A 25,563-nucleotide genomic window follows, 5' to 3' on the forward strand; every position below is an offset into this window, starting at 1 on the left:
CTATTCCATCCCCCGAAGGTCTGGCCAGAGCAGTGGGCCTGCGGGAGCATCCCCTCAGCATCCCAAGGAAAAACTGCTTTAATCTGTAAATTATCTGAAATGTAGGTTTAGCGATTGAAGACAATATCAACAACAACAAGAAGAAGGAATACGGTCAGCTTCCCAGACCAGCTTTCTAATTTCCATTTCAGGAAATGGTGCAGGAGAGCTAGCTGATTAGCACATGTTTGTCAACACACTCACTTACCTTCCTGCTGGGCGTGGCTGCAGGTTCTCCAGGTGCTTCCTGTGCCTGTTATGCTCAGGTTTCTGGGAGCTGCTTGTCCAAAGCCCAGGATCATAATACCACCAGCACCACCAACTTACATTTAATAAGCAGGGATCCCCAGCCGGGCAAGGGTTCTAAGTGCTTGTCAGTAACATCTCCTTTAACTCCCTGTTACCCACTGAGATGTCAGCTTCGCCAAAGCACTTAAGCAGGTTAGCAGGGCAAATGGTAGAGAGAGTCTGTGCTCACACCCAGCAGATATTCTGCCTCCAGAGCCCAAGCTACAGCTCCAGGGCCGCGGTCCTGAGGGCAGGCAGGGCTGCGGCCTGTTTTTTCCGCAGTGGTCAGGTGATGCTGAGTAGTGTGGAACTGGGGTATATTGTAAGGATTGTGTGCGTCAGAGCCTGGTTATATATTCCCTACCTAGTAACTGCGTGACTTGAAGCAAGTTGCTTAATATTCATGAGCCTTGATTTTTTTATCTGTAAAATGGGGATAAAAACCATTTGTTTGTTATCAATGTCTTTTTCTCTTAACCAGTGAGCATGGCACACTCACTAGTTGCCTGGCTGCTATTTTGTATGAATTGTGTATGAATTTCCTCATTTAATCAATAGAACAATTCTATACCATAAGTAATCATATTATGATCAGTGGGTGAATAAACTGGGCTGGACTCACTAAGGATACACCCTTTGACCAGGGGCACTGGCAGAACCGTGATGCCGCCCCAGGAAACAGCATCTGTGGCATGGAAGAGAGGTGGGGTCTGTGAGACCCGGTACAATGCAGAAAGCACTGACCGTCCTGGGGGTGCAGTGATCACAGGGCTCTGGCTTGTCATGTCCTTTGTCGTAAAGTAGGTTCTGTTGCTTAGTGCTCTCGGCAGCGAATAAGGTTAAATGGCTGTGTTCTTTTTGTCCCTGGGAACTACTCCCATTAGGCTGTGGACCCAGGAGAGTTTTGATTAATTTCAGCAAACATTTCCTGAGTCCCCACTGCTCACTAGGCCCTGGCTAGGCCTGAGGTGCTCATTGGGGACCCCTTCCCTGGTGGAGTGCCTAGCCTGGGGAGGTGATCGCTCACTCTTGAGCCTCCACTGCTTGGAAGGGCTCCTGGCACCTAGTAAGCTCTTAATAAAGGCTGGGATGAGCGGATGAAGCAATGAATTGCAAGAACGATACCAGAGGTGAGGAAGTGATTGATGCGGGAACAGTAACTGCCGACTCCCTAAGGCTGTTGGCCTGTCTATAAAACGAGTTTGGACTCGTGTATTCATTTCCTCATTCAGTAGCTCTGTGTGCTACTGTTCTGTGCTATGTTGCACTCAGAGAGCAGTCGTGAGAGTTGAGTTCTGCCCAGACTGTGGGGTGCAGCCCCGAATCTGCCAGCTGGCAGTCCAACATCGGGCACGTCATCTCCGTGTGTGAAAGCAGCTGTTAACAAGGACGAAGCGAGGGCCCATGCACAGGGTGCTTAGGACAGAGCCTGGGGCACCGTATTATCACCACCCCTGCTACTGTTGCCTTGTTTGGCATCAGTCAGGCTATTCCATGGGCCTGGTGAGGGTTTCAGACAGGGACACACATGCTGGACGTGGTTGTGGGCCCCCAGGTGGATGTGTGGCTAATTCCACCCAGAAGGAGGCAGATTCTAGTGGACTCTAAAGAGGAGACTGCATTGGAGGAAATAACAAACTCTTCCTGTTTGCACAAGAGCAGCTGATGGAGGCAAGAGGGCACCAGGCTGTGCTTGTGGCTCAGTGGACAGGCTCTGGGAAGGGGGTTTGGGGGCACTGTGGCTCCAGGGGAAAGCCCAGGCTAACAGTGAAGGGGCCCTCGTGCCATGCACCAGGGAGCTGGGACAAATCCCCCTGGTCACAGAGAGCCATGAAGAAGGAGGTGCTATGTGGCAAAAGAAACTGCTGAGATCTGCCTCTACCCACCGAACACTTTGATGACAAGTACCTGGGGGTTTTCCTCACCCCGACAACCTTGCCAGTTCTGACACCAGCTGCACACCCTACAATCCCACCAGCCCTTCCTGCCAATCAGCTATAAATCGGGGATTCCCATGACCCCCTCTTTGAGTTTAATTATTTGATTAAATGGCTCACAGAACTCTGAAAGCACTTGTCTTATTGAATACTATTATTGATTTATTATAAAGGATATTACGAAGAACACAGACAAACAGCCAGACAGCGGGTATATAGGGCGAGGTCTGGAAGGGTCCCGCGTGGGCTTCTGTCCCGTGGAGTGAGGGTGCACAGCCCCCTGGCACGTGGTGCCTTCGAAGACCCAGCAGCTCTCCCAGGCCTGGTGTTTAAGGTTTTATCGGCGGTTCCATTGTATCAGGCAAGAGTGATTAAATCCCTGGCCTTGGTGACAGGCTCAGTCCCCAGCACCTGTCTCTTCTCCAGAGGTCGGGATGGGGCAGAAATTCCCAACTCTTTAATCACTGGGCTTTCTGGCAAACAGCCTCCACCCTAACACTGTCTAGGGGCCTGGCAAGAGACACCTCATTAGCATAGACTCAATTAGCCTTTGGCTGGAAAGGATTTAGGAATAACAAAAGAGGCTCCAATCACTGTCCTGGGGTTGTAGGAGCTCTGTGACAGGACCCAGGATTTGTCTGAGGGAAAGGGGGAGGGTGAGTCTTGAGGCAGGAGGTGGTGGTTATGGTTAATCCCAGGGGCAAACAGTGGCAGTACCAGGCCCTGGTGCGGGGGGAAGGCTCGCTCCCCGCCTGGCTCACTGTCCTCATCCTCGCAGCAGCCCTGGGAGCACAGGGAGCCGGGAGCTCACATACCCGCCCCCTTCACAGTGCGTGGACCACAGACCTGTGGTAGGGCCTTCCGTGCTCACCGTGGTACTGTCTGGTCCCCACAGTAGTTCAGGTGAGAGACTGGGCTTGGGACACAGGCTGCCAAAGTGTTTATCAAAGGCTGTGACATAGGTCATGTTAGCCCTGCTTCCAAGGCGGGGCTTGGAGACTGAAGCTTTAGAGACTGCCTGTGTGCTGTGGTCACTGTCACCGCTCCCGTCTCTGCAGTGGGTTCCTGGCTCTGACTTTCCAGGACTAACTCCTAGAGGGTGACTCAGAGCTCGGATCATTTGGAGCCTGCCCGGGATAGCCAGGGAGCACTGAACTCAGCTAGAGGCAGCTGGTTTGAGAAGCAACCATTTCTCTGCTCAATTTTAGAATTTCTCAAACTTTAATATGCACATGAATTACCTGGGGGTCTTAAAATGCGGATTCTGCTGCTTTTGGTCTGGGGTGGCACAGTAGATTCTGCATTTTCAAAAAGTTCCCAGGAGATGGTGGTGTAGCTGGTACTCCTTGTCCCACAGCGTGAATACTTAGTATCTGAACTCCGAAACTGCACTAGGGGTCACTCTTTATGTTGACAGCCAGCAGACACTGGCTGCCGCCTCCTCCTCCGCCACACCGTGAAGCTCGGCACGGAGTTCAACTCCGCTCAGCCTGGACTTGACACTCCCGAGCTGTGGGGCTCCTGGCTACGTTCCGGGGCATCTCTGCTGAGGTTCCAGGGGCCTTGGCAGCAATGCCCAGCTGCCTCCATGCGGCCCCTCCCCTAGAATGTGGAGGCTCACGGGCCCAGCGAGACCTCGCCACGTCACAGCATTGGTCTTTACAGGCGCCTCTTCTGTAACTGCGAGCCCCTGTGTGGCAGGGACCTTGTCAGACTCATCCTTTGCTTCACGCAGCGTCCCATACAGAGTACACTGCAGTAAGCATGGAACCCACACAGCGACAGCTCTCACCATCCTGCTCGCCCGCAGCATGAGGGCCCGACCGCGTAGGCTGGAAGCCAAAGCTGTGGGCCTGTGATGCTCCTCTCACCTGTCCCCAAGGTGCCCCAGCCCTCTCTCCTGAACATCCTGTGTTTCAGCCCCTCAGGGGGTAAAACTGAGACCCTCACCCCGGTGCCTTCTGCATGCCATGACCCCTGCCAGACTGTCCCATCTCACCGTGTTTTTATTCCTCACACGGTCCTCGTCAGCCTGTATGGCCCAAGCCCAGGTCTCATGTCACAGGGAAGCATCTGAGATCCTGGGGTCTGAGAGCTCCCCATGGTCCCTGTGTGTCCTGGTGCAGTGCGCCGTCCCCGTCATTGCTCAGTGGAGTTTAGTGATTTGCGTTGCTTTTCTCCCCCTCCACTAGGCCGTCAACTCTTCCATGGAAGGGGCTGAGTTCTATGTATGTTTGCAGCCCATTGCAAAACGAGTCTCCAAATAGCACAAGATAGAGAATAGTGCCACAGAGTAATTACCAAATTATACTCAAGACCTTGGGTTTCATTTTCGTTGATAAAAGTCTCTCTGAATGACTTGAATTTTCTTTCCTTCGCATCACCCTTGGTCCCATAAGTGGATGAGCTAGCAGAACTGTTGCTGTGCACCGCTATGATAAGAGCCCTTGAACATTTGAGGGAAAAAATGGTTAATGAAGAAGGTATCAAGTGAGCTCCAAGCCAGAAGCCTCCGGGTATGGTAGACCCTGTGCCTGTGCGGAGTTTGATAAGTGCAGCGTTAGCAGGCAGTCCCTCCTGTCTTCTGCAGATACGTACTCGAGTGGGCTGGGCAGACACGTGAGCGTGCTGCTGGGATACACGCAGTGGGACGGCCGCTGCCCGCAGGTCTACACGGGGTGCAGTGGGAGCGTGAGAGGCCACACAGCATGGTGACTGGGCCAGCTCTGGAGCAGGTCTTCCCGAGTCCAGACAATGTCTCCATTACTCACTCTTGCTGTAATCTTGAGCATGTTGCTTAACCTCCCAGTTGCTCCATCCATATAACAGGTTGATACTATTAATAATAGTACCTACTGATAGGATTGGTGTAAGGATTAATTCAACCTCTATAAAGTTCCCTGTAACTCTCAATTGTCAAGGCTATTCTTAGACACCCTCTTGTGCATCCAAGAGAGGGCATGTAGGTGAGTGGCATTGTGCTGAGATCTGAAACACGAGTGAATACCGCAGGGGTGTTTGTGAGTGTGTGGTACGTGGGAGGGATCCCAGACAAAGGTCAGAACATGCACAAAGGCGGGGTTGTGATCAAACAGGGATTTGCAGCCCTGGACCCCTACTACGATCATCTGAGAAGCATTTAAAAAGTGTTAGTGCCGGAGCCACGCCCTCAGGCATTTTAAGATGGGCCCAGACACCTGTGGAATGATGGCTTCCTGGTAATTCTGACGTGCAGCCAGGATTGAGGACTGTTGTGGGAGAGCACGGTTCATTCAGGGAACATACGGCAGGTGTAAGGCAGGCTTCTCCTGACTTAGTGCCTGTCCACCTTCCAGACACAGTGCTGACATCACCTCCTCCAGGAAGCCTTCCCTGACTCTTCCACAGCACTCAGTATGCATCTTTCTCACTGCACATTATAGGTGTATTATAATCATCAGTTAACTAGCTCTGGCAGGACTGTTTGTATTTGTACTTGGCTCCTCAGAGTTCAGCACAACCCCTACCACAGAACAGACAGTGAATGGGACACAGAAGTGAGGAAGTGAGCGAAGAGCGTGTGAACACGTGTCTGGTCCAGATGACAGGGTGTGAGGGAGCGGCAGGGGGCAGTGGCTGAGCCTCCTTCTTGGGGAGTTTCTCCTATGACAGCACGGACCACAGTTGCCTCCGTGTGGTGTCAGGGGCCTCTCCTTCGTCTCCTGAAGAAACCCTTCCGCTCCTGTCATCTGTAAGTCCACAGGCCCAGGCCTCTGCAAGAGTAGAAGAGACCTCTTGTGGCTTAATTAAAAGCTTCTGTAACCTTATCTGAAGCCATTTCTATAATCAACTGAGGGCAAAATAGTTCTTGCAAAGACACATTTAATGAATAGCTTTTTTTTTTTCTTCCTCCTCTTTTTCCTTCTGGTGGCTGAGCTCAGATGCACGCTGTGTTTCCCAGAACCACTGTGGTGGAGGGGGAGGAAGGGGGCAAGGGAACAGGAAGCCCAGGAGGGGCAGCCTGGGCACCTGTTCATTTAATAAAGGGTTACTGACCCCCGCTATCTGTCAGCCATCACGCGAGTGACTGAGAATGCTGAGAAGGCCGAAGCTCCAAGTGCAGATGAGGGAGAGTGTAGGAAACAAAACAAGCAGCATGGTTGGAGGTGCAGAGGGAGAGGTCTGTGCAGTTCAAGTGGATGTCAGGGACAGGGAGGTTAGACTGATATTTGGAACATGGTAGAAGTTGCAAAAGAGTCGTCGTAAACAAGGAGACACAGAACTGGCCCCTCAAATGGTTACCTGGTAGAAGATAGATAAGTCCAAAGTGGTGAAGAGAAGAGGAAAGGAAGCAAGAAAGTGAGAGGAGAAGGCACTCCAGGCATGGGGGAGCCTGGGCCAGGGCCTGAGAGTGGAAGTAGCAGGTCAGTGTAGCAAGGGCTGGGTGTGCGTGGGGCCAGCTCAGAGGTGCCATGGTTGAACGATGCCCTCCATTTGGAACCTGTTCATTAATTGTAAAGCATCAGCACCCAGTATTTAGAGAGCCTGTGTGCCATATTCCTCCTTCGTCCCTCTTTTACTTATTCTTGGATGCCTCACTTTAACTGCTCTGGCTTCATCTAGCACCAGTCTTCAGTCTAAGAATAGCGAAAGGAACTTCCAGTGCTTTAACCTAGGCATTGGACTTAGATCTCCCTATATGTTATTACATCCAAAAGCAGTTATTTTCTTTGCATTCTCATTTAACAGATGAGAAAACTGAGGCATGGGGCAAAAAGAGAGAAGAGATGGAGTTAGAAATGGCTATGGCTGTGTGTCCTGGTCCACATGCATGGGAGAGATCTCCACGCCACTTAGATTGTTAACCCACATTTCTGTCTCCACCGCTGAAGGAGGCTCCCTGCAGACAGAGACCCCTCTTATTCATCTGTGTGTCCTCTTTTAGTCTAAACACTTGCCTGGGACATGGAAAAGGCTCGTTAAATGCTTGTTGAATAAATGATGATGCCTAGAGCTCAGTGTCGGGCCTTGGCAACTGGCTCCTTGCCTCTCCTCGGAGAACTGACCTCACATTCCACCTCTCCAGAATTCAAGTGACTCCCCAAGAGGATGGCTCTCATAGATCTAGATTGCAGCTATCTACAATGTTTCTGTCTAAAGGCTATTTTTAGTTTTGCTCCTTTAAGTTTTAGTTAAGGCAACCTGGAATCATCCCTAAGAAATGTGGAGGGGCCAGAGGAAGGTGGTGGTGGGCCAAAGCTATTATGCACCCACCGTGTGCAAACCACCTTGCTACTCAGGTGCTGAGAGGTTACAAAGATGTTACCTCCTCTCAAGCGAAGGTTTTAAAAACCTGCTATGTGAGGGTGGCGTGATGATGCAGCTTTGTGGTCACACCGTTCTTCAGGATCCTTCCTCTGTGTGATCTTGGGCATTCTACTTACTAACTCTCATTTTACCGTTCTGTAATAGCATGGCTACAACAGCTCTACAAAAGGGTGATTGTAGCGATCAAACGGGTAGTGTATATAAAATGCCTAGTGTTCCACCTGCCAAATAGGAGATTGCTATAATGACTGCAAAGTACCCAGTTCAGAATTTGATGGGAGATAGAGAATCGAGCCCAGTGTAAAAATCTTCAGTACCTTGAGGGGTTTGGGGAGGATGTGAGTGGTAGGTTTCTAGCTGGTGGCAATGTCGTGAAGGAAGAGAGGTTGGATAGAGAAGTTGAAAAGGCATAGCTGGTGTAAACAAGGGAGAGGAAAAAGATCAAAGGTTCAAGATATTTATGGAAATCTAAGAATAACTTGCACTTAGAACATGTGAAGGTAAAAATAAAATGGAAGCAACAGACTGGGGCTAGATTGTGCGTGCTCTTGCATGCCAGACGAAGGGTTTTGGATGTTTTTCTATAGACAGTGAGGAACCACCTAAATAGTTTATTGTTGCCATTGCTGTTTTAGCCGCCAGATCAAAAGTGCTATGATGACATGATCCTGTAGGCCATGAGGTGTAATATGACACCACAGAGGTACAGAGAAAGGAGGGAGATTTATTGAAAACAGAGAAGTCAGTAAAGACTTCAGGAAGAAGACTGCAGTCCCTGAATGCAGTAGGGGGCCTTGACCACCATCTCTTGTGCCTCTCCAGATGTTGAACAATCCAGAGAAGATAGCAGAGCAGATAAGTAAGGACCTCGCCTGGCTGGCCGCCCACCTGATGGCTCTGTGGACCCAATTCCTGGACACGGTGACCCTGCACTCCCACGTGACCACTTATCTCACCCAGGAACATCACACCCTGAGGGTAAGTTGTCAAATGGTATAAATTCTCTGATCACGTGCATTTGGTTTCTTTTCAGGAAGCTTTATGAGAGTTAGTTCAAGACTTGGGATTGGCCTCTCCATCTAAGGGCTTGTCCTGCCTGCACTGTGACAGCACAGAGTGACATGATAAACTTGCTTAGCCTCTCAGACCTTTGCTCTATCATTTATAGACACCTGCTGTGGCTGTCTCAGAGTATAGCAGAGCTTATCACAAGTAATATTACAAGTACTTTGAAAAGTATTTGGAAAAAAATGTTTTCAAATGTAAGACATTGCTCTTAGTGTATTTCCTGGCCACCGGTTTGGGTGCATATGGGTAGGTACTAATGAATAGCAAAAGATGTTGGTCTTCTCATTAGCAATGAGAGGACCCAATATCTGAGGATTAGAGTCTGCAAAGCACTTAGGCAAAACACTTAGATGACTGGCTTTGGAAATTCTGTTTCTGCATTTATTTATGGTCCCTGTCTTATGTTCTAGCAGAAGAAATAAGATCTAAATATAAAAAAATGATGGAAAGCAATGCAAGAGCAGATTCATAAACACACATTAAACTGTGTCCAGAAACCAAGTGTGGGCTAAGAGCTATGAATGAGAGAGAGCAGCTTGGGAAGAGTAATGAGAACTCAAGGTTGTGGGCACAGATTTCCTCCTGTTGGTACATGTCACTTGTTTCCTTGAGCCTCAATTTAAAAAAAAAAAAAAAAAAAATGGAAGTAATACCCACCCAAAGAATTAAACTGTTTACATTGTTTTATTCCTCAGGTTCGAAGGTTTTCGGAGGCTTTCTTTTATATGGAGCACCAAAAACTTGCAGTTCTGACTTTTCAGGAAAATCTGTAAGTAGCCCGTTGCATGCCCACTTCGTTTCCTAAAAGCAGCCACTCAAGACATTTTTGTTCAAAGTCACTCTTTAGTTCATCTCTGAACGTGAAGGAGAGCCGTCTCCTCGCCCCTGCAGATTCCATCTGCGTTTCCTCTGCAGGTAAAAGAGTCAGACAAATTCTGACTCAGAGGTGGGAGCTGGCAGGTAGCAGGGAAGGTCACCAGCCAAAGTTTTCTTTTGTTGAATGTCATTATGGTGCTTCAGACAGAATCAAGACTTCCTAGGTCCCTGATGACATCTGGGCTGAGTCCTCTTTGCAAAATGAATTAGAAGCAGGTGGTGTGGCCACAAACTATGTCAGAAAAAAAAAAAACACAGAATTCGCCTGAGACTCTGTGGTAGCTATGAAATGCTTTTAGCATAAGAATTAAGTCTGAACTACCTAATTAGGAGGGCTGATGAATTTCTAAGTTTGCCTTCTTCCAGAAAAAAAAAATTCAGAAGTACCCAAAAAAGTCAGAGGGTTGATGGAAGATGAGGTCATCCTCTCTCATAGGATCCCTGGTGAGCAGGAGCAGAGATTCCTCCAAAGGGTTTTGGCCTTTGCTGCACAAGCCCAATGATTTCCTTTTGCTTCCAAATGAGAATTTTGCTTCAAAAACTAAATGTGGTTCGAATCATGCTTGAGATGCCACAGTAAATCTAAAAGGACAAACACCTGAGATTCATTCATCACTCAAGGCAGACCTGGAGGTCCTCTCACCTTTATCTTTGTAATCTTATTTTCTCCCCACACCTCATTCTGTGTGGAAATTAGAATGACATTTACAGTTTGCCTCATGGATTCTGAAGGTAAGAGGGGCACCGAGGAAAGCACAGCTGCAGGTTGAAATAGCTTGTCTGGAAATTTCTAGAGTCATTCACTTACTCATTTATACATTCCTTCATTCGTTCCAGTCCCCAGCTGGAACTGGCAGAATATATTTTCTAGAACTAAAACCAGAAGAGTTAACCTACAAAGATAAACATGACTTTGAGGGCCACTGAGCGAAATATGGCAAATCGGGATTCCTGTAGGAAACCTGTTTCCCAGAGTTGCCACAACGATAGGGAAGCCTGAGACTGTTGAGGCAGGGTTGTGTTCTTGAGGGATGTGAGCTCACGTGGAAGAGCTTTGTTGGGATGCTACCCACAAAGTTCAGATAATACAGCATTCAGACAACCTGAGGCTAAGACCTTGTGCCTCCATTTATTGGCATTTGATCCTTGAGAGAGTTATTTTTCTGTCCTTGTTTTGTTTTTTCTTCTTTCCTTACCCTCATCCAGCCTTATTTTTCATATCCATACAATAGGCAAGATAATAATTGTTGGGACCAAATGAGAATGTCCATGCACATGGAATACATAGCACAAGCCACAGGCCTGCTCAGAAAATGTCACATGGTGTTTGATGGGGTGTTTATTGTGCACGTACGCAGTGGGAATACAGCAGGGAAGGAAGTAAAGATGCCGTCTTCATGGTCACTCATTCTAGGGGAGAAACAGGCAAGACATACATTATACCCATTTCAGGTAGTGACAAATGTGGAAAAATAAAGCAAGGTAAGGACATAGAAAATAAAGAGAAAAGGGGTATGTCCAATGTCCTCATAAATGCTTAACAATCAGCTTTCAGAAGAGCAAAAAGAAACAAACAAAAAGGTCTGCTTTGTACTGTTTGCTGATTTTTGTGTAAATGTTCCCAGGATGGTCAATTTCAAGCTACCAGTGTGGTATCACTAAACATAGAGTTGAGAAGAGATGGACATAGTTAGCTCTTGCAAACCAGTATGAACCGGCTCCAAGGCCACACTGGTGTGGGAGAAAGACTGTGATAAGAGGTCTTTCTAAGGGTGTGACATTGAAGGTTATCTGAGGTTAGAGCAAGACAGACCATGACATGGGAGAAGATTGTTTAGGCAGAGGTGATCTCTGGCATGAAGGATCTGATGTGTTTGAAGAGCAGCAAGAAGGCACCTGTAGCTGGAATGGAGTGAGCAGGTAGGAGAGGGAAGGAAGGGACTGTCAGAGGGGCAGGTGAGGGCCAGCCCATGTGGGACGGACCAGGAAAAGAATTTGGATTTCGTACTATGACAATCATGGTTAATGGCTTTAAAAAAACAAACAAACAAACAAACAAACAACTAGGAATTGAGTATGGGCCTTGGCATTTCAAATCTCATTTATCATATACATGGTTTTAAATCTTGATTCAGCAACTTGTAATACTTGTGACATCAAACTAGTAACGGAATCTGTCTTAGCTGGTTTCTTAGATATAAAAGGGGGATCTCTTCATTCAACAAAGATTTGTTTAGTGTTTACTGTGTACCAGATGCTATTTTAGGTGTTGGATATTCAGCAATGAACCAAACAGATTCCCTATCTCATGGAGCTTATATTTTAGCAGTGGAATGCATATAAGCAAATAAATATAACATGCCAAATGATAATAAGTATTATGCAAATATGTATATATCAGGTGAGAGGAACAGAGAATGCTATTTCGCAGAGTTGTCAGAGAAAGTCTTCCTGAGAAGGTGACATTTGAGCGTTTATCTGAAGCAGGCATGAGATTGAGTTGTGCAGATCCCTTGGAGATTAGACTATTTGTCCTACGGAGTAACTTTCAAGATTAGAGAATGTTTTAAGCATTCAATTAATAGTAGATATTAATGTCAAACATATCACAGACTAAGATAAAAGGGATACTACTCAGGAGAAAGTAAACTGTTAGTTAGGTCATCAAGAATAAATAAGAACTATAGAATAGAGAGGGGGGATTTCATTTCAGATTGAGAAATTTACTAGAGAAAAGATACCAAGTGCTGGGAAGAGAAGTGAGGCTCAGATGGAGATGGTGAGCGGGGCTGTGCTGAGCTGGCACCTGAGCACGAACACAGGTCTAGGCATGTGGAGATCAGAGCTGGAAAGAGGCGGCAGCTGTCTCAGGAGGTCCTGCTGTTTACACAGGAGGGAGCACCAGGCTCCCAAATCAGGATGAGCATGTGAAAATGCACAGTAGCACAGGAGAAACTCACCTGCCAAAGCCCATCTTGTTAAAGCTCATATTAAATTGGGTTTCTCAAACAATAGGTCACAATCATTTAGTGGACTGTGAAATCAACTTAGTGAATTTGGACTAGCACTTCCCAATGGGATAGGATAGGATAGAATAGAATAGGAGAGGAGAAATTTGAATAGGCAGCAACAGTAAACTTTTGTTCAGTGTGTGTGTTTGTGGAAGTGTGTGATTGTTCTGGGTTGCCATGAACATGAAGACTATTTTTTGCCATGGGTTGTGACTTTTAAAAAGTGTTAAAAAATGAGTCAGAACTGGTCAGTAGCAAGGGTGTGTTTTGTTGTTCCTCTTCGCTTTTTTATCCAAGTCTAGCCAGTGCTTTCCACGCCTAAGGAGGTGCTGCCTGGAAGTCTGCCGGTGATGAATGGAGTGTTGATGGATGGGAAGCCCTGTGCTGATGTGTTAATTCCCGTAACAGCAGTAGTTGAGATACCACTTTGCCTTTTATGCTTTATATATTGATAATTGTAACACTGTCCAACTCTTAAAAAATCATTCATTCAAGAGACTCTGCATATAGGGTTGAACACAGTAGGCATCTTACCTGCCTTCCTGGTGTTTACAGTCTATGGAGGTTACTCTGGTAAGAAACTATCTAGTGCATAACATACTCTGGTTCTTTTAATGTTCACATTACTCCTATGAGGTGTGTGTTGTTATTCTCCCCACTTTATAGAAGAAGAAACTGGGAAAACTTGGGCTCAGAGAGGTTGAGTAACTTATCTTAGACCACACAGCGAGCGAGTGACACAAACATGGACCTGTTGGAGTACAGAGACCACAGTCCTAGCCTCCTTGCCAGGGCTGCTTTGTACAGTATTGAGCCATCAGCCTAAAGAACATACAAGAAGTAAAAGGTGGATTTTTAACCTCTAACGTAGAGGTGTGCTTACGCTATTGAGCTATACTCTAGGAGTACAGCCCAACATCCTAACATCAGGTGAACCTGATGTTGAACTCAGTAGATGATGAGCCAGGCCTTATATGCTCCATAAGACACTTCCCCTGATTGCTTCACAGCATGGTCCAGCTGAAACCCAAGGTGTCTGCCTGAATGCACAAAAGGAGAGCCTCGCCCACTGTGCGGACAGGCTGATTTTCATGCATCGCAGCTCTTCGAGTGTCACCTAGTGGATGAGGAAGTGGCCAAACGTGCAGTATGCATGTTCAGACACAGGTGTGCCAGTCCAGCCTGGGCAGGTTCATTCCAAGCTAGTCTCTTCCCACTTGTGTGGTTTTTGCAGTGGGTGGGGTGGGGGAGGACTGTGCAGGGAGGGGAATGGGAGGTAACAGTTTAAAAAGGGAAAGGTGCAGAATTCAGATTCCTGTTTTAATCCTTTTGATGATGAGGAATGGGATTTCTTATTTGGTTAATGCTGCTCGTAATTGCTAACATATTTATTCACTCAACTCCCTCCCTCCCTTCCTCCTCCTCTCCTCTGCTCAATCATTGATAATCCATTGTGTTCTGGGCACTGATCTGGGGACTTCAGATATAGTGATTAAAAAATAAATAAGGTAGATAAGGCCTCTGTCCTCATTGGACAGAGAAGACCAATACATTTGCAGATAAGCAAAACAAACAAAAAACAGAAACAAAATTCAGATAGGGCTAAAGAACTAAAAACCTGATGATTTAGTATCTGAGTTTGGTGATTAGGACCAGTGGCTCTCTGAAGTACAGTGTTAAAGGAGAACATTTCTGAGAATATAACATTTACTCTAAGGTCTGGAGAGTAGGAAGGAGCAGTAAAGGAAAGTGCATTACAAGTGGAGGTAACAGCCAGTGCAAAGGCCCTGAGGTCAGACAGAGCCTGGATGCTGCCTCAGAGGTCCAGGAGAAAGCCGGTGGGGCTGAAGGGTGGTGTATGAGGAGAAGGTGGGGGGTTAAGTCACAGGTATGGCAGGGCTGGGTGGTCATTCAGGGCCTTGGAGGGTCAGTCTAGGAATCAAGATTTACTCTCAGTTTTGCTAATAATGAACTTGACTCCACCTCCTCCCCCACATTCCCCTGCAGTTTCCTTAATTCAGAGGGAAACTTGTCCCCTTCTTTAAATATTATTGTTCATACATTTCTGTTTCCTCTTAATTGATCTTTCTCATCCTGGACTTCTTCATTCCCCACAGAACCCTACAAAATAAACACAAATACACATGTATGCATGCAGCAACACACTCCCACCCATGCACACACCCCTACACCCATATGCACACAGACATGCCCCATACATATAAACACATATATGCACACACATGCACTCATGAAAACACATACACATGCCAAAACCCACAAACACACACCTGAATACACCACACTTGTAAACAAACCCGCTCAGTCACAGACTCTCCTCTTGGTCAGCATTATCGTCCTAAGACATCGGAGAGGCTGCGGCATTTCTTGGCATAGAGGCTGTGGTCTGCCGCCTCCTTTTGCCCACATAGGGTCTCGGCTCCACAAGGTATTCAGGGACCTTCACGCTCTAGTGCCAACCTCCCTCTCCTGCTTCCTCTCAGCCTGCAGGACACCCACAGAAGGTCTGGAAATATGCAACACTCCCTATTTCCTTACATACACCATGTTGATTAATTGATTCATTCATTTAACAAGTATGTATGGATGCTCACAGTACGGAGGCATTGTTCATGGCACTTGAGCCACATCAGTGAGCAAAACAGCACAGGAGGGAAGGCAGGTGCTAAAAGACATGCATTACAAATCAATAAATTATATAGTATGGTAGGTGGTGATAGATATTGTGAAAAAAATAGAGTAGGGTAAGTGCGTCAGGAGTGTTTTTGTTTGGGTTGAAGTGGGGCAGATCACAGTGCTTCATATTTTATCTTTGCCATGGAGGAGAGAGTGTCCCTGCCTGGAACACTTTTCCCCTGTTTGCTTCAACCAATTAGTGCCCAGTAATTCCTAAGTACTGGTTTCGGTTGGAGTTCTGCGGAGAGACACAACTGATAAGATGTATAGAGAGAGATGCATGAGAAAGGATTTATTAGGCAATTGGCTCACTCATAAGGCACTCAGTTGGTATGGAGAAATATGATAAAATGTTAGTCTTTTTTTCTTCATGGGGTAAAAGAAACTCTTTCCCTTCTGCAAGGACTTGAGGAGAAGGGAATACACATTTTCTACCACTCCAACTTTTGAATTTGGAATAGTGATTATTCCAAATTCTGGAATCAAATTCCTATTGCTGGAAGGAAATTTGGGTCATGGAAACAGAAATTGGGACCCCCTTTTTTTTAATCCTACATGGAGAAACCAAATAATATGGTTCCTGACTAGAAGAACTTATGCCCTAATCAAGGATGCCAGTGTCCACATAATAAAAAGCTATTTAGATGGTTTTTAATTCAAATACACCAAAATATGACTCAGACTATATGTGGTGTTTGAAGTTAGAGAAGTGAGAGTAAAGAGTATGTAGATTTAAGTTTTTCCTACAAAATACTAATTTAACATTCCTAGCCATTTGGAAACTCAGCTGGCATTTCACTAAAACGGTTTGGGATAAATACCCTTTTGTTTCACCTCATGCTACAATCCATGTCCTGTAAGCTCCGTACCTAAACCAGTTGCAAAACAACACAGACTGTGGCTGTGGCGGCTAAGTGGGTGGGTGTGTGGGAAGAAAGGAAGGATGGACAGACAGACCTTCAATTGCCAGAGGCTGCTGAAAATTTTCTGAATTTTGGGGGATTCACAAGATGGGACAACAGTTTTCAAACATTTTCGTCTTCCTGGGAAGCTCACACTGTCTGTGTGCTCCCCAGGACACAGAGCCATAGCCAGCTGTCTCTGGACATCCGGAATTCAGAGTACCTCACCAGCATGCCCCCGCTGCCAGCCGAGTGCCTGGACATCGACGGCGACTGGAGCACCCTGCCGGTTATCTTCGAGGACAGATACGTGGACTGCCCGGGCACAGGTGTGTCTCTGAGTATATCCTTTCCCATGGGTTTCAGGCGGTGGCCCTGCTTGTATCCCAATGACAGTGGGACCAAATTAATGAACTATTGTGTCAGTTTGTAGGGAGGAAGCAAGGCATTTGTTTGAAATGAATTTAGGTCAGTGACATTGACAAATCGATCTAAAAAAAGAGCAATGATAGTAAAGAGTCCCTCCCCAACTCCTTCTGGGGTGGAATTGTATGTAATGCCTCAGTGTTTTCACCTACAAAATGGGAACCAAATTCCCACTCACCAGAGTGACATAGGAGTCAGACAAAGATCCTTTCTTATTTATCCCAAATGTGTGATTCAAATAGAAAGTCATTTCTAGTTGAATTTTAATGACACTGGTTTCAGATTCCTATGAAGTACGTGTTTTATGCCACAAGACAGGCAAAGCACTCAAGAAAGTGGGCTGCATGAATACAATCAGTGTCAATTCTGGGTCCTGTCCCACAGTTCTGCTCATGGAAACCCAGCAAGCTAAATAAACCTGTCTTTCCTTCAAGGGTCAGAAAAATACCAGGCCCAATACTGGAGGTTTTAGGTGTTTAATTTTTTTTAATTCTACAAGCTCTGTTTCGCGGAGAGAATCTGAGGCATAAGAAGTGTAAGAATTTATTGAAGATCATGTAGTTTATTGAAGCCAACATTCAAAACTAACTCATTCTGACTCCAAACTCCATGCTTCACCTTGCTGTCTCTGTGAAGCATTTTAATTCTTATGTTTGGCACCCATCATTTAAATGATGCATTAAAATGGCTAAATTTCAGAGGTTCTGCAATCTGAGACTTATAGGATGTTATAAAAATCTAGGTGACTTCCAAGGACAGCGCAACCTTGCTAACATTTGCAGTTATTTGGTTCTCAGTTGTATCCTGACATCTAGTGCCAACACCGTGTATGACAGCTAAAACATGGCCAGTGTAGAAATGGCCTCCAACCCCCTGGTAGAAATGAGACATGGCACTGAACGTTTTTCTTATGTGGGGTGCTTGTGTGTATTTGCATATATATGTATGTGTACGTGTGCATATGTATAAAAGTTTATCTTCATCATAGTTTTTTAAATTTAACTATAAAATATTTGAACAGATAGAGAAGATATTTAAGATAAGCACCCATTGTCAGAATTCCTAATATTATCATTATGAGGGCTTGTTGCAGATTGTCTTCCAGTCTTTTTTCCTAGGCATATTAATATTCTAGTGAATGTAAAATTCAGTCCTTTAACTCACACGTGCAATCCTATTGGATATCTTTATTTTTTATTAATCAAGTTCACTTTATCTTCGAACCTCCATCCTACAGCATCAGCTGGAAAGCCAACCTCTGTCTTTCTGGAACTTCCCTGTCCACTCCTTTCCTACCACTTCTCATATCAGTGTCCTGGAGTCTAAGACAGCAGCAAGACGTGGTTGAGGGAGGTCTTTCTAGGGTCATCTGCACACGAAGGTTCCTCTAAGCCATTCATTATTTGTATTTGTGTAGTGTTTTAGAACAAGCCTCTCCTTGAAGCTTCTGTGATGTGCTCGGGGCTGGGACTCCAGCACAGCACCGATGTGCTCATCTTCCCAGACGAACCACAAGGGGTTGCCCTCAGAGGCAGGGCTGTCTCCCCCAGGCATCGCTCCACCTACCTCTGACCTGAGCCATTCCCATCCACCAAACTACTTTTACAGAATTATCTGTACCCGACTCAAAGCCCAAAGCTTTCTTTGACCTTCTTGATCTTTCACAAAGTACTGATCCCTTTATTGTCTCTATAATTTTGCCAAATCCCACATTATTTTGGCAGGAAAGCCAGCTGTACCTGTGTATGTTTCCCAGTATTTGACAGATCCTTTAAAGGCAGAGACTGGTTCACTCTTGTAACTGATGCTCACTTCCTCTCTTCTTAACCTACTGCCCAGGAGAGGGATTTTTCACATAAAGTATGTCAATACACTATTGATGGAACTAAGTGCCATTGAAGTAACTAAGTGCGTAATAGTCTTTGCTTTGCTGGATTTCTGTTCTACTCTCACTTTATTTTATGAACACAATTCATTGACTGTGTACTAGCCATATGCTAACCTGGGTGCTACAGAGTTTCGTAAAACAGGAGCTCTTCTCTCCAGAGGGCACGGGAGATGCACAGAGAGGTGCAGGATGGAGGTAGGATGTGTCGCACTACAAGTGTGTAGAAAGAATGCTAGGAAGTTATAGCAGAGAACACTTAACTTGCTCTAGGCTGTGAGGAAGGGGAGTTTGCTCATAGTCCCTCAAGATGCTAAGAATGTGTCCAGGTAAGAACAAGGTCCATTATTTCCCTGGCACAATCATAAATTTCCCTTAAAGGTGTCAGATGATGATGCCTCAAAGCCCCATCAGTGGTTTACTTCATGACCACAATCAGTAGTGATTGTGTCCATTTACCTTCTACTAACGCCATATAAAGACTTTAAACTTTTTAAAGAAAATGAAAAGCCAGTCCCCCCTTTTTTGTTTGATGTATATGGAAATAGAATAACATATTAGATGACTTTCTCATAAGAGCTATGGTACAGACGTGGGACATTTACTTTTGTCCAGTTAGGAATTATTAGAAGAGAGGGAATGGGGAGAGAGAATAGAAAGAATAATTTACCCTAAAATAAAATAAGATAAAAAAAGATCATACTTTAGCTCCCCACCATCTGATTATGAATATCAAAATTATTCTGGGCACTTTCTCGTTGTCTGAATGCTATGTAGGATAATTGCCTTGGCTACAGAGCTCGAGTTTGGCAGTAGTTTTCTGGAGAAAGCAGAAATCTGTCTTGCCCATGTGTAACATCATTTCATATAATAGTTCTGCTATGATATATGACTAAAAGGCTTGCTGGTTACTGTGAATCTGCCCATTCCAGAGTTGAGAAAAGTGAACTCTAATAGGAAAAGAGCTTATTTAAGTTTTTTAGTTGTCCTAGATCTTAAAGCTGGTAAGTGGCAAGGTCAGAATTAAAAATCAGGCTTTCCTAGCTCCAAAGCTTTTTTCTTTTTTGTTAACTTTGTAAATATTGTGCATACGATGGAGAAATGCTATAATATTTATAAGTGAGGATTATTAAACATACTTTGATAAGTAAAAAGCAAATAAACAATGACAAGATTTGACAGCTTTTTATTTGTGTGATACAATTCTAACACTAACTACCCAGACTTAGGTCAACCTTCACAGTGTGGGGCACAGCCCTAGATGAGACTGACTTCATCTTAGATACCAGAAAAGCAAGCTCAGGGGTTCCCAGGCCACCCACACTTCTCACCAACTGGCTACAGATGTTGGGTTCCCATAGCTGCCTCAGATTCAATAACTTTCTAGAATGACTCACAGAACTCAGGGAGTCACTATGCTTATGATTATATTTTTATTATAAAAGATACAAATAAGGCCCAGTTGAAAAAGGAGATCCATAGGCCAAAGTCTAGGAAGTCCCAGACATAGTTTCAGGACTTGTCACCCTCTAGGCACATCAGTCTGTATCATCAACCAGAGAAGCTCACCTACACCCAATATCTAGAGTTTTTATTGGGGTTCCTTTATGTGGGCATAGTTGATTGAACCACTTGCCCTATGACTGAGTACAATCTCCAGGCTGGAGATCAGGCTGACATTACCTGGCTCAGTGTCCTCACTCTCCAATCACGTGATGGGTCTTTCCAGGGGCCAAGCCCTATCCTGAGTTATCTTCCTATAATGAGTTATCTCATTAGCATGACTGTGTAGGGATTCATCATGAGTCACCTGATTAGCATAAACTATCAGGACTCCCATAAACGACAAAGATACTCTTATTCCTTCAGAAATTCCAAGAATCTAGAGGGTATCGCTCAGGAAATAGGAAACTAGGGCAGCCAAATTCTTTATTATGCCTATTCTATGTTAGATATTTGGGTAACCATGAACAAAAATTCTTAAACTATAATGCAACTTTATTTCTTTTTTTCTTTTATAGGGCATAATTTGAGTGTTTACCCTAATTTTGATGTTTCAGCGACAAGTCCCACAATAAGGAATCTAAAAAAGAAAGAAGAGAACCATATTGTAAATAGAAAAGTACCTTTTAGGGACGACCTTGTCTTGTCTACTGTGAAACCAGCCCAAATGGACTCTCATGAAGAGGTTATTAGGCGTCCAGAGCCAGATGAGAATGTAACTACACAAAATCACATGGATGTGTGCTCTGAATCTCAGGTGTATCTGACAATTGGTGAATTTCAGGACAAAGCAGGTATGCACGAAGATGAATGCATGACTGGCCAGAGAGCTGATGTTGGAACATGCCCACTGGCAGATGCGGACATGTCCAGAAGGAGTCCAGGCCCGGAGGATGGACAGGCCCCAGCACTGACCTACCTTGATGTAAAATCTAGCAATAAGAATCCCCACAGAGCTGAACCCATGGTGGTCGTCAGTGCTCAGCACGAGAGTAGGAGCTCTAGGGACAAGTGTGGATCAGACAGGACTGGGTTAAGCAAAGCGGTAGCAGGTGAAAATCACCAAAATGCCATCTCTTCAGAAAAAACAGTTCTCCGTGAATTAAGCACTCTAGGAAAGGGAGCTGAACAGGAGACTAAGATGGTGCTGCTACGTCTGAAACTCATCGCCTCTGAGCCCTGTGGCCCACTAAGCTCTACTGTGAGGGAGCCCTTGGATGGTAGGTCTTCCCTAAAGGACCCTCACACAGAAGAGCAAGAGGAACTGTCAGTGCTCTCTGGGGTCATCAAGAGATCTTCTTCCACCATCTCTGATTCAGGCATTGAGAGTGAGCCCAGCTCCGTCGCTTGGTCCGAGGCCCGGAGCAGGGCGCTGGAGCTGCCTAGCGATCGGGAAGTCTTGCACCCATTTGTTCGAAGACATGCCGTGCACAGGAACTCCTTAGAGGGTGGACACACGGAAAGCAACGTGAGTTTGCCAAGCGGCATCCAGGCTTCTCTGACCTCCATTAGCTCTTTGCCTTTTGAAGAGGAGGAGCGGGAGTTGGCGCTCACCAAGTTAACCAAGTCTGTATCTGCACCCCAAATCAGTAGTCCAGAGGAAGCTGCTAATGACGAAGACACCATTCAGCAAGATAGAGGTTTTGCTGAACCTTCAGATGTGGACCTCAAGAGCAAAGATTCTCCTGGACACCGTTCTCACCTTTGTCGTGGCTCCAGAGTCCAGGACGCTAGGGTAAACCACTCCGTTGTGGAGGTAGATTTAGATGCTGACAACCAGCAGGGCCCTGGTTACATAGACATTCCCAAAGGTAACGGGAGTCAGTGTGATCCTCAAGGGCACTGTCATCTTGATGGCAGGACTGAGAACACTGCAAATGTTGAAACCAAAGGTCTTAGTTTAAAACCAGCACGTGTCATAGCACTTGAAAACACTGGGACCAGATCTCTTCACAGAGCACTGGCGGGAGCCCCAAAGGGCGTGCCTACAGACTTCGATGTGGATAAACGAGCTCTTTCCAATGACGGCATCTCGGAGGTTGAGGGTATCTCCCATCATAAGGTGCCTGAATTGAGCTGTACATCACCTGCTGATGCCATCAAGCTAAGTTCAACAGGCAAGCAAAGCGGTTCACCTCACATTGTTAATGACACAGCATTTAACAGAGGAGTGACTGCCTTCTCTGAAGTTGAACATAAAGCAGGCACTGTGTGCCCCACTGTGACTCACTCCATTCACCCCAAAGCTTTGAGAAACCAAGAGGCGAAGGCAGGTTCTTCCATCGTGGGGTCCCCCCTGACCTCTGCAGAGACCTTCACTCTGGAGAACCTGAAGGCGGTGGAGGTCGTTAACTTGTCTGTGTCGTGCACTGCCACATGTCTCCCTTTCTCCTCTGTGCCCAAGGAGACGCCTGCCAGGGCTGGATTTTCTTCCAAACAGACCTCATTTCCCATCACTCATCAACCTGTGGGTTCCTTTGGAGTTGTTCCTACCCATTCCAGCAAGTTGGAGGACGACGCCAGTGAAAGGATGTTTAGGTAAGCTACCTGATGGGCTTACATATCACAGGACAGTCTTTTAGGTTTCTCCAATAGTTCTCCATTTCATGCATACTATCTCAAAACTGCAATATCTATTATTTTCTGATTTAAATAAAATAATATATTCATATCATATAGTCAAAACTGCAAAATAGTGTAAGGAAGTAAAAATTAGCAATAAGCCCACCTCCCAAATATAACCACTGTGTGTGTTCTTCCACATTTATCTACGTGCATCTCTATGTATGCTTTTCATGCAAAAATAAGATCATTTTGTATGAACTTTACTGTCAGTTTCTTAAATTGAGTAATATATTAGAAACATCTTTCTATGTTTATAAATCAATTTTTACATCATCATTTTCATGTTTAAACAATATTGTATGGATATACCATGACTTATTACCCAAATTCTTTACAAGTGAACATTTAAATTTTGTTCAGCTTTTGTTATAAGAGACAACTCTCTTAAGAATATCACTGTACCTATGCTTTTGCACATTTTGAGAAGTTTTAGGAGCCTTTGGGGAATAGAACAAGTTCAGCAGATTTGCCTCTTAAGCCCACTTTAATGTTGTGGGTTCTTCATTTACTTTTGCAGTGCCAGAACCCATTTCTTCATCCTTGTGTTGGGTTTGTATTCATATTGCTCCCCCACCTATAAACGATTAATATATATTTTATTAGCTGTATAATAGAATCTTTATATCAAAACGTCTCATTTCATTTAATCTTTTGCAAAATGCTAAAGAGTAACGTATTAATGATATCCCCAAAAGAAATTTGTACAGGTAGATAAATGTTGGACCTTTTGTTTTATAAAGAATATTAAGTACTTATTATGTGGCGCTTGTCATCAATTCAACAAGCATAGAGCAGAAGCTGCCCAATGCTTAGCCTGGCTTGACCTGGCTGTTAGTGTCCTCAGTCTAACAGGGAGACAGACAGATGAGAGAAGTAAATGAGGGTGTGACTGGGTAAATGTGATGACTCATGTGTGCATAGTGGAGCCAGAAAGGACAGGACCTAATCTGTCTGAGTGTGAATAGGGATGGTGCTCGGGAGAAGCTTCTTATAGAAGGTAACACCTACTCTGAGAAGGAAATATAAGAGACAGTGATGATGACAATGATGCCACCAGTAATAGATAATGATAAGAGACAAGTAAGTGTCAACGCCAAGATTCTACCCTTGGCAATCTGAGTCCTGAGCCCAGGTTCATAACCACCACCTTGTCAGGTAAGCAGGCAGAGAACATCATAGCTGAGTGGAAAGGCATTGCAGACATACAGACCCACACGCACCAAGGCATGCAAGTAAAGCCATTTACTGTTAGAAGGTGGCAGTGGTGGAATGTGATGCTGGAGAAGCAGGGCAAAGCCAGGCCGTGGGGGCTTGTGTGCCAGGTCAAGATGCTTTCACTCTTGGGAGATCTTTGGAAAGATTGCATGGGTCGTTGGAGCTGGATGGATCCTTGGAAGTCCTATCACCCGTGTCTCCTGTCCAGTACAGCAACCACATAGAAATCTGCAGAGCCAAAACCCACAGAACCTTTGGTTTTCTTGGGGTGCTGCTGCCTCCTTGTTCAGCACAAAGCTTCACTCACTGCTATCTCCCCAGAGGGCTCACGTTGGGCATTTGCTGCTCAGCAGACGCTTTGCTCGTGGGCACTCATCACTCCTGCGTACCAGCCCACATCATTTCCTGCGCAACATGAAATACATGGCTTGGCTTGTGATTAATTAGTGTATTCTCCAGTTTTTATCAGGCCAAAGAAAAATTTAAAAAAGAACTGAAGATTGAAGGATTTCTGTACAGTGACTTATCTGTACTAGCTTCTGATATACCGTATTTCCCACCAGAGGAAGAGGAAGAAAATTTGGAAGATGGGATTCACCTGGTTGTCTGTGTCCATGGCCTGGATGGTGAGTTCTGAAAAAAAGCTTCCTCCTCAAATTTCTGTACAGCATACGATTTATAATACTGATGAATTGATCTAGATCAGGTATTAGCTCAAGAAAACGTGCAGTTAATAACTGTAGAATGACAGTAACTATGATGAATCTAGGGATATGTCATGGCCTTGCTCCCAAAGGCAATATCTCTCTGGCACAAAGAAAAAATATGTTGAGTAAATGAAGTACATAAATGAATGGATTCATGTGCTGAAGGAATACATGGAATAAATAAACAGATAAATAAATGGAAGGAATGAACAAATAGAATGAGTAAATGATGGATGAATGTACAAAATAAAAGAAGGAATTGAATGAATGGAATGAATGTGTTATTGGAATGAATACATTAATGAAATGTATGAGTACAGTAATTAGAATGTGTGAACTGATGGAATTTGTGAGTCAATAGAATGGCAGGAATAAAGGAAGAAATGCATGGGATGAATAAATGAACTCATTTCGAGGAGCTCAGGTTATTTTTCTTCCCATTTTTATTCATCTCTCACTTACGGGTCACCTTTTGTATACCAGTCACTCTACCAAGTTCCGGGATTTGCAGGGACAAAGAAAACTTTCTCACTCATCCTCTCAATGCCATGCATGTCCAGGTTGTGTCTCTTACTTCCGTGATAGGACATTAAAATGAGATGAGATTCTCAAATTTTGTTAAAATAAGAAATCTGGACAGACGATAGGCTTGTATTTTTTTTCCCATCATGCACGTGAGAGAAGAAGAAAGTTACAAAGATAGAGCAGCTTTGTCCGTATTGTCCTGTGTCAGAAAACTGAGCTGTTGGTAATGTGGTCACCTGGGCACCAAGTCATCCAGAGGACAGCTGATACCGAGCACAGGTTTCTTTTAAGATTACTTCTCTAGTTCAAGTTGAATATGTCTAAATTCTTCAGAATTTTACAGGATGCCTTTGTTCACATTCTGTCTCCAAGGGTATATTTATATTAACTGAGAAGTGTACACATTGATCAGTTATGAATATTTGCACAACTCTTCATGTTGTGCAGTAAGCCCAAGATTTTTATTAATCTCAATGTTCTCAGTTTAATGTCTTATTAAATTATATTTTCTGAGAAAGTTTTAAGTTGCAGAAGGTTCTCTTTTCCTCAGTA

The 25,563-nt window shown here is 44.9% G+C and overlaps 1 protein-coding gene across 1 annotated transcript in view; it reads left to right on the top strand.

The window, feature by feature from the left end:
- Window positions 1-25,563, top strand: part of FAM135B (family with sequence similarity 135 member B) — a 283,291-nt gene that overhangs the window by 242,010 nt on the left and 15,718 nt on the right. The window contains exons 10-14 of the mRNA XM_069465957.1: window positions 8,394-8,549; window positions 9,335-9,408; window positions 16,300-16,454; window positions 20,458-22,477; window positions 24,239-24,405. Of these exons, the coding sequence (XP_069322058.1) occupies window positions 8,394-8,549; window positions 9,335-9,408; window positions 16,300-16,454; window positions 20,458-22,477; window positions 24,239-24,405 (2,572 nt within the window). The remainder of the gene's footprint in view (window positions 1-8,393; window positions 8,550-9,334; window positions 9,409-16,299; window positions 16,455-20,457; window positions 22,478-24,238; window positions 24,406-25,563) is intronic.

This window comes from Eulemur rufifrons, chromosome 3, assembly GCF_041146395.1.
Source record: "Eulemur rufifrons isolate Redbay chromosome 3, OSU_ERuf_1, whole genome shotgun sequence".
NCBI classification, from domain to species: domain Eukaryota; kingdom Metazoa; phylum Chordata; class Mammalia; order Primates; family Lemuridae; genus Eulemur; species Eulemur rufifrons.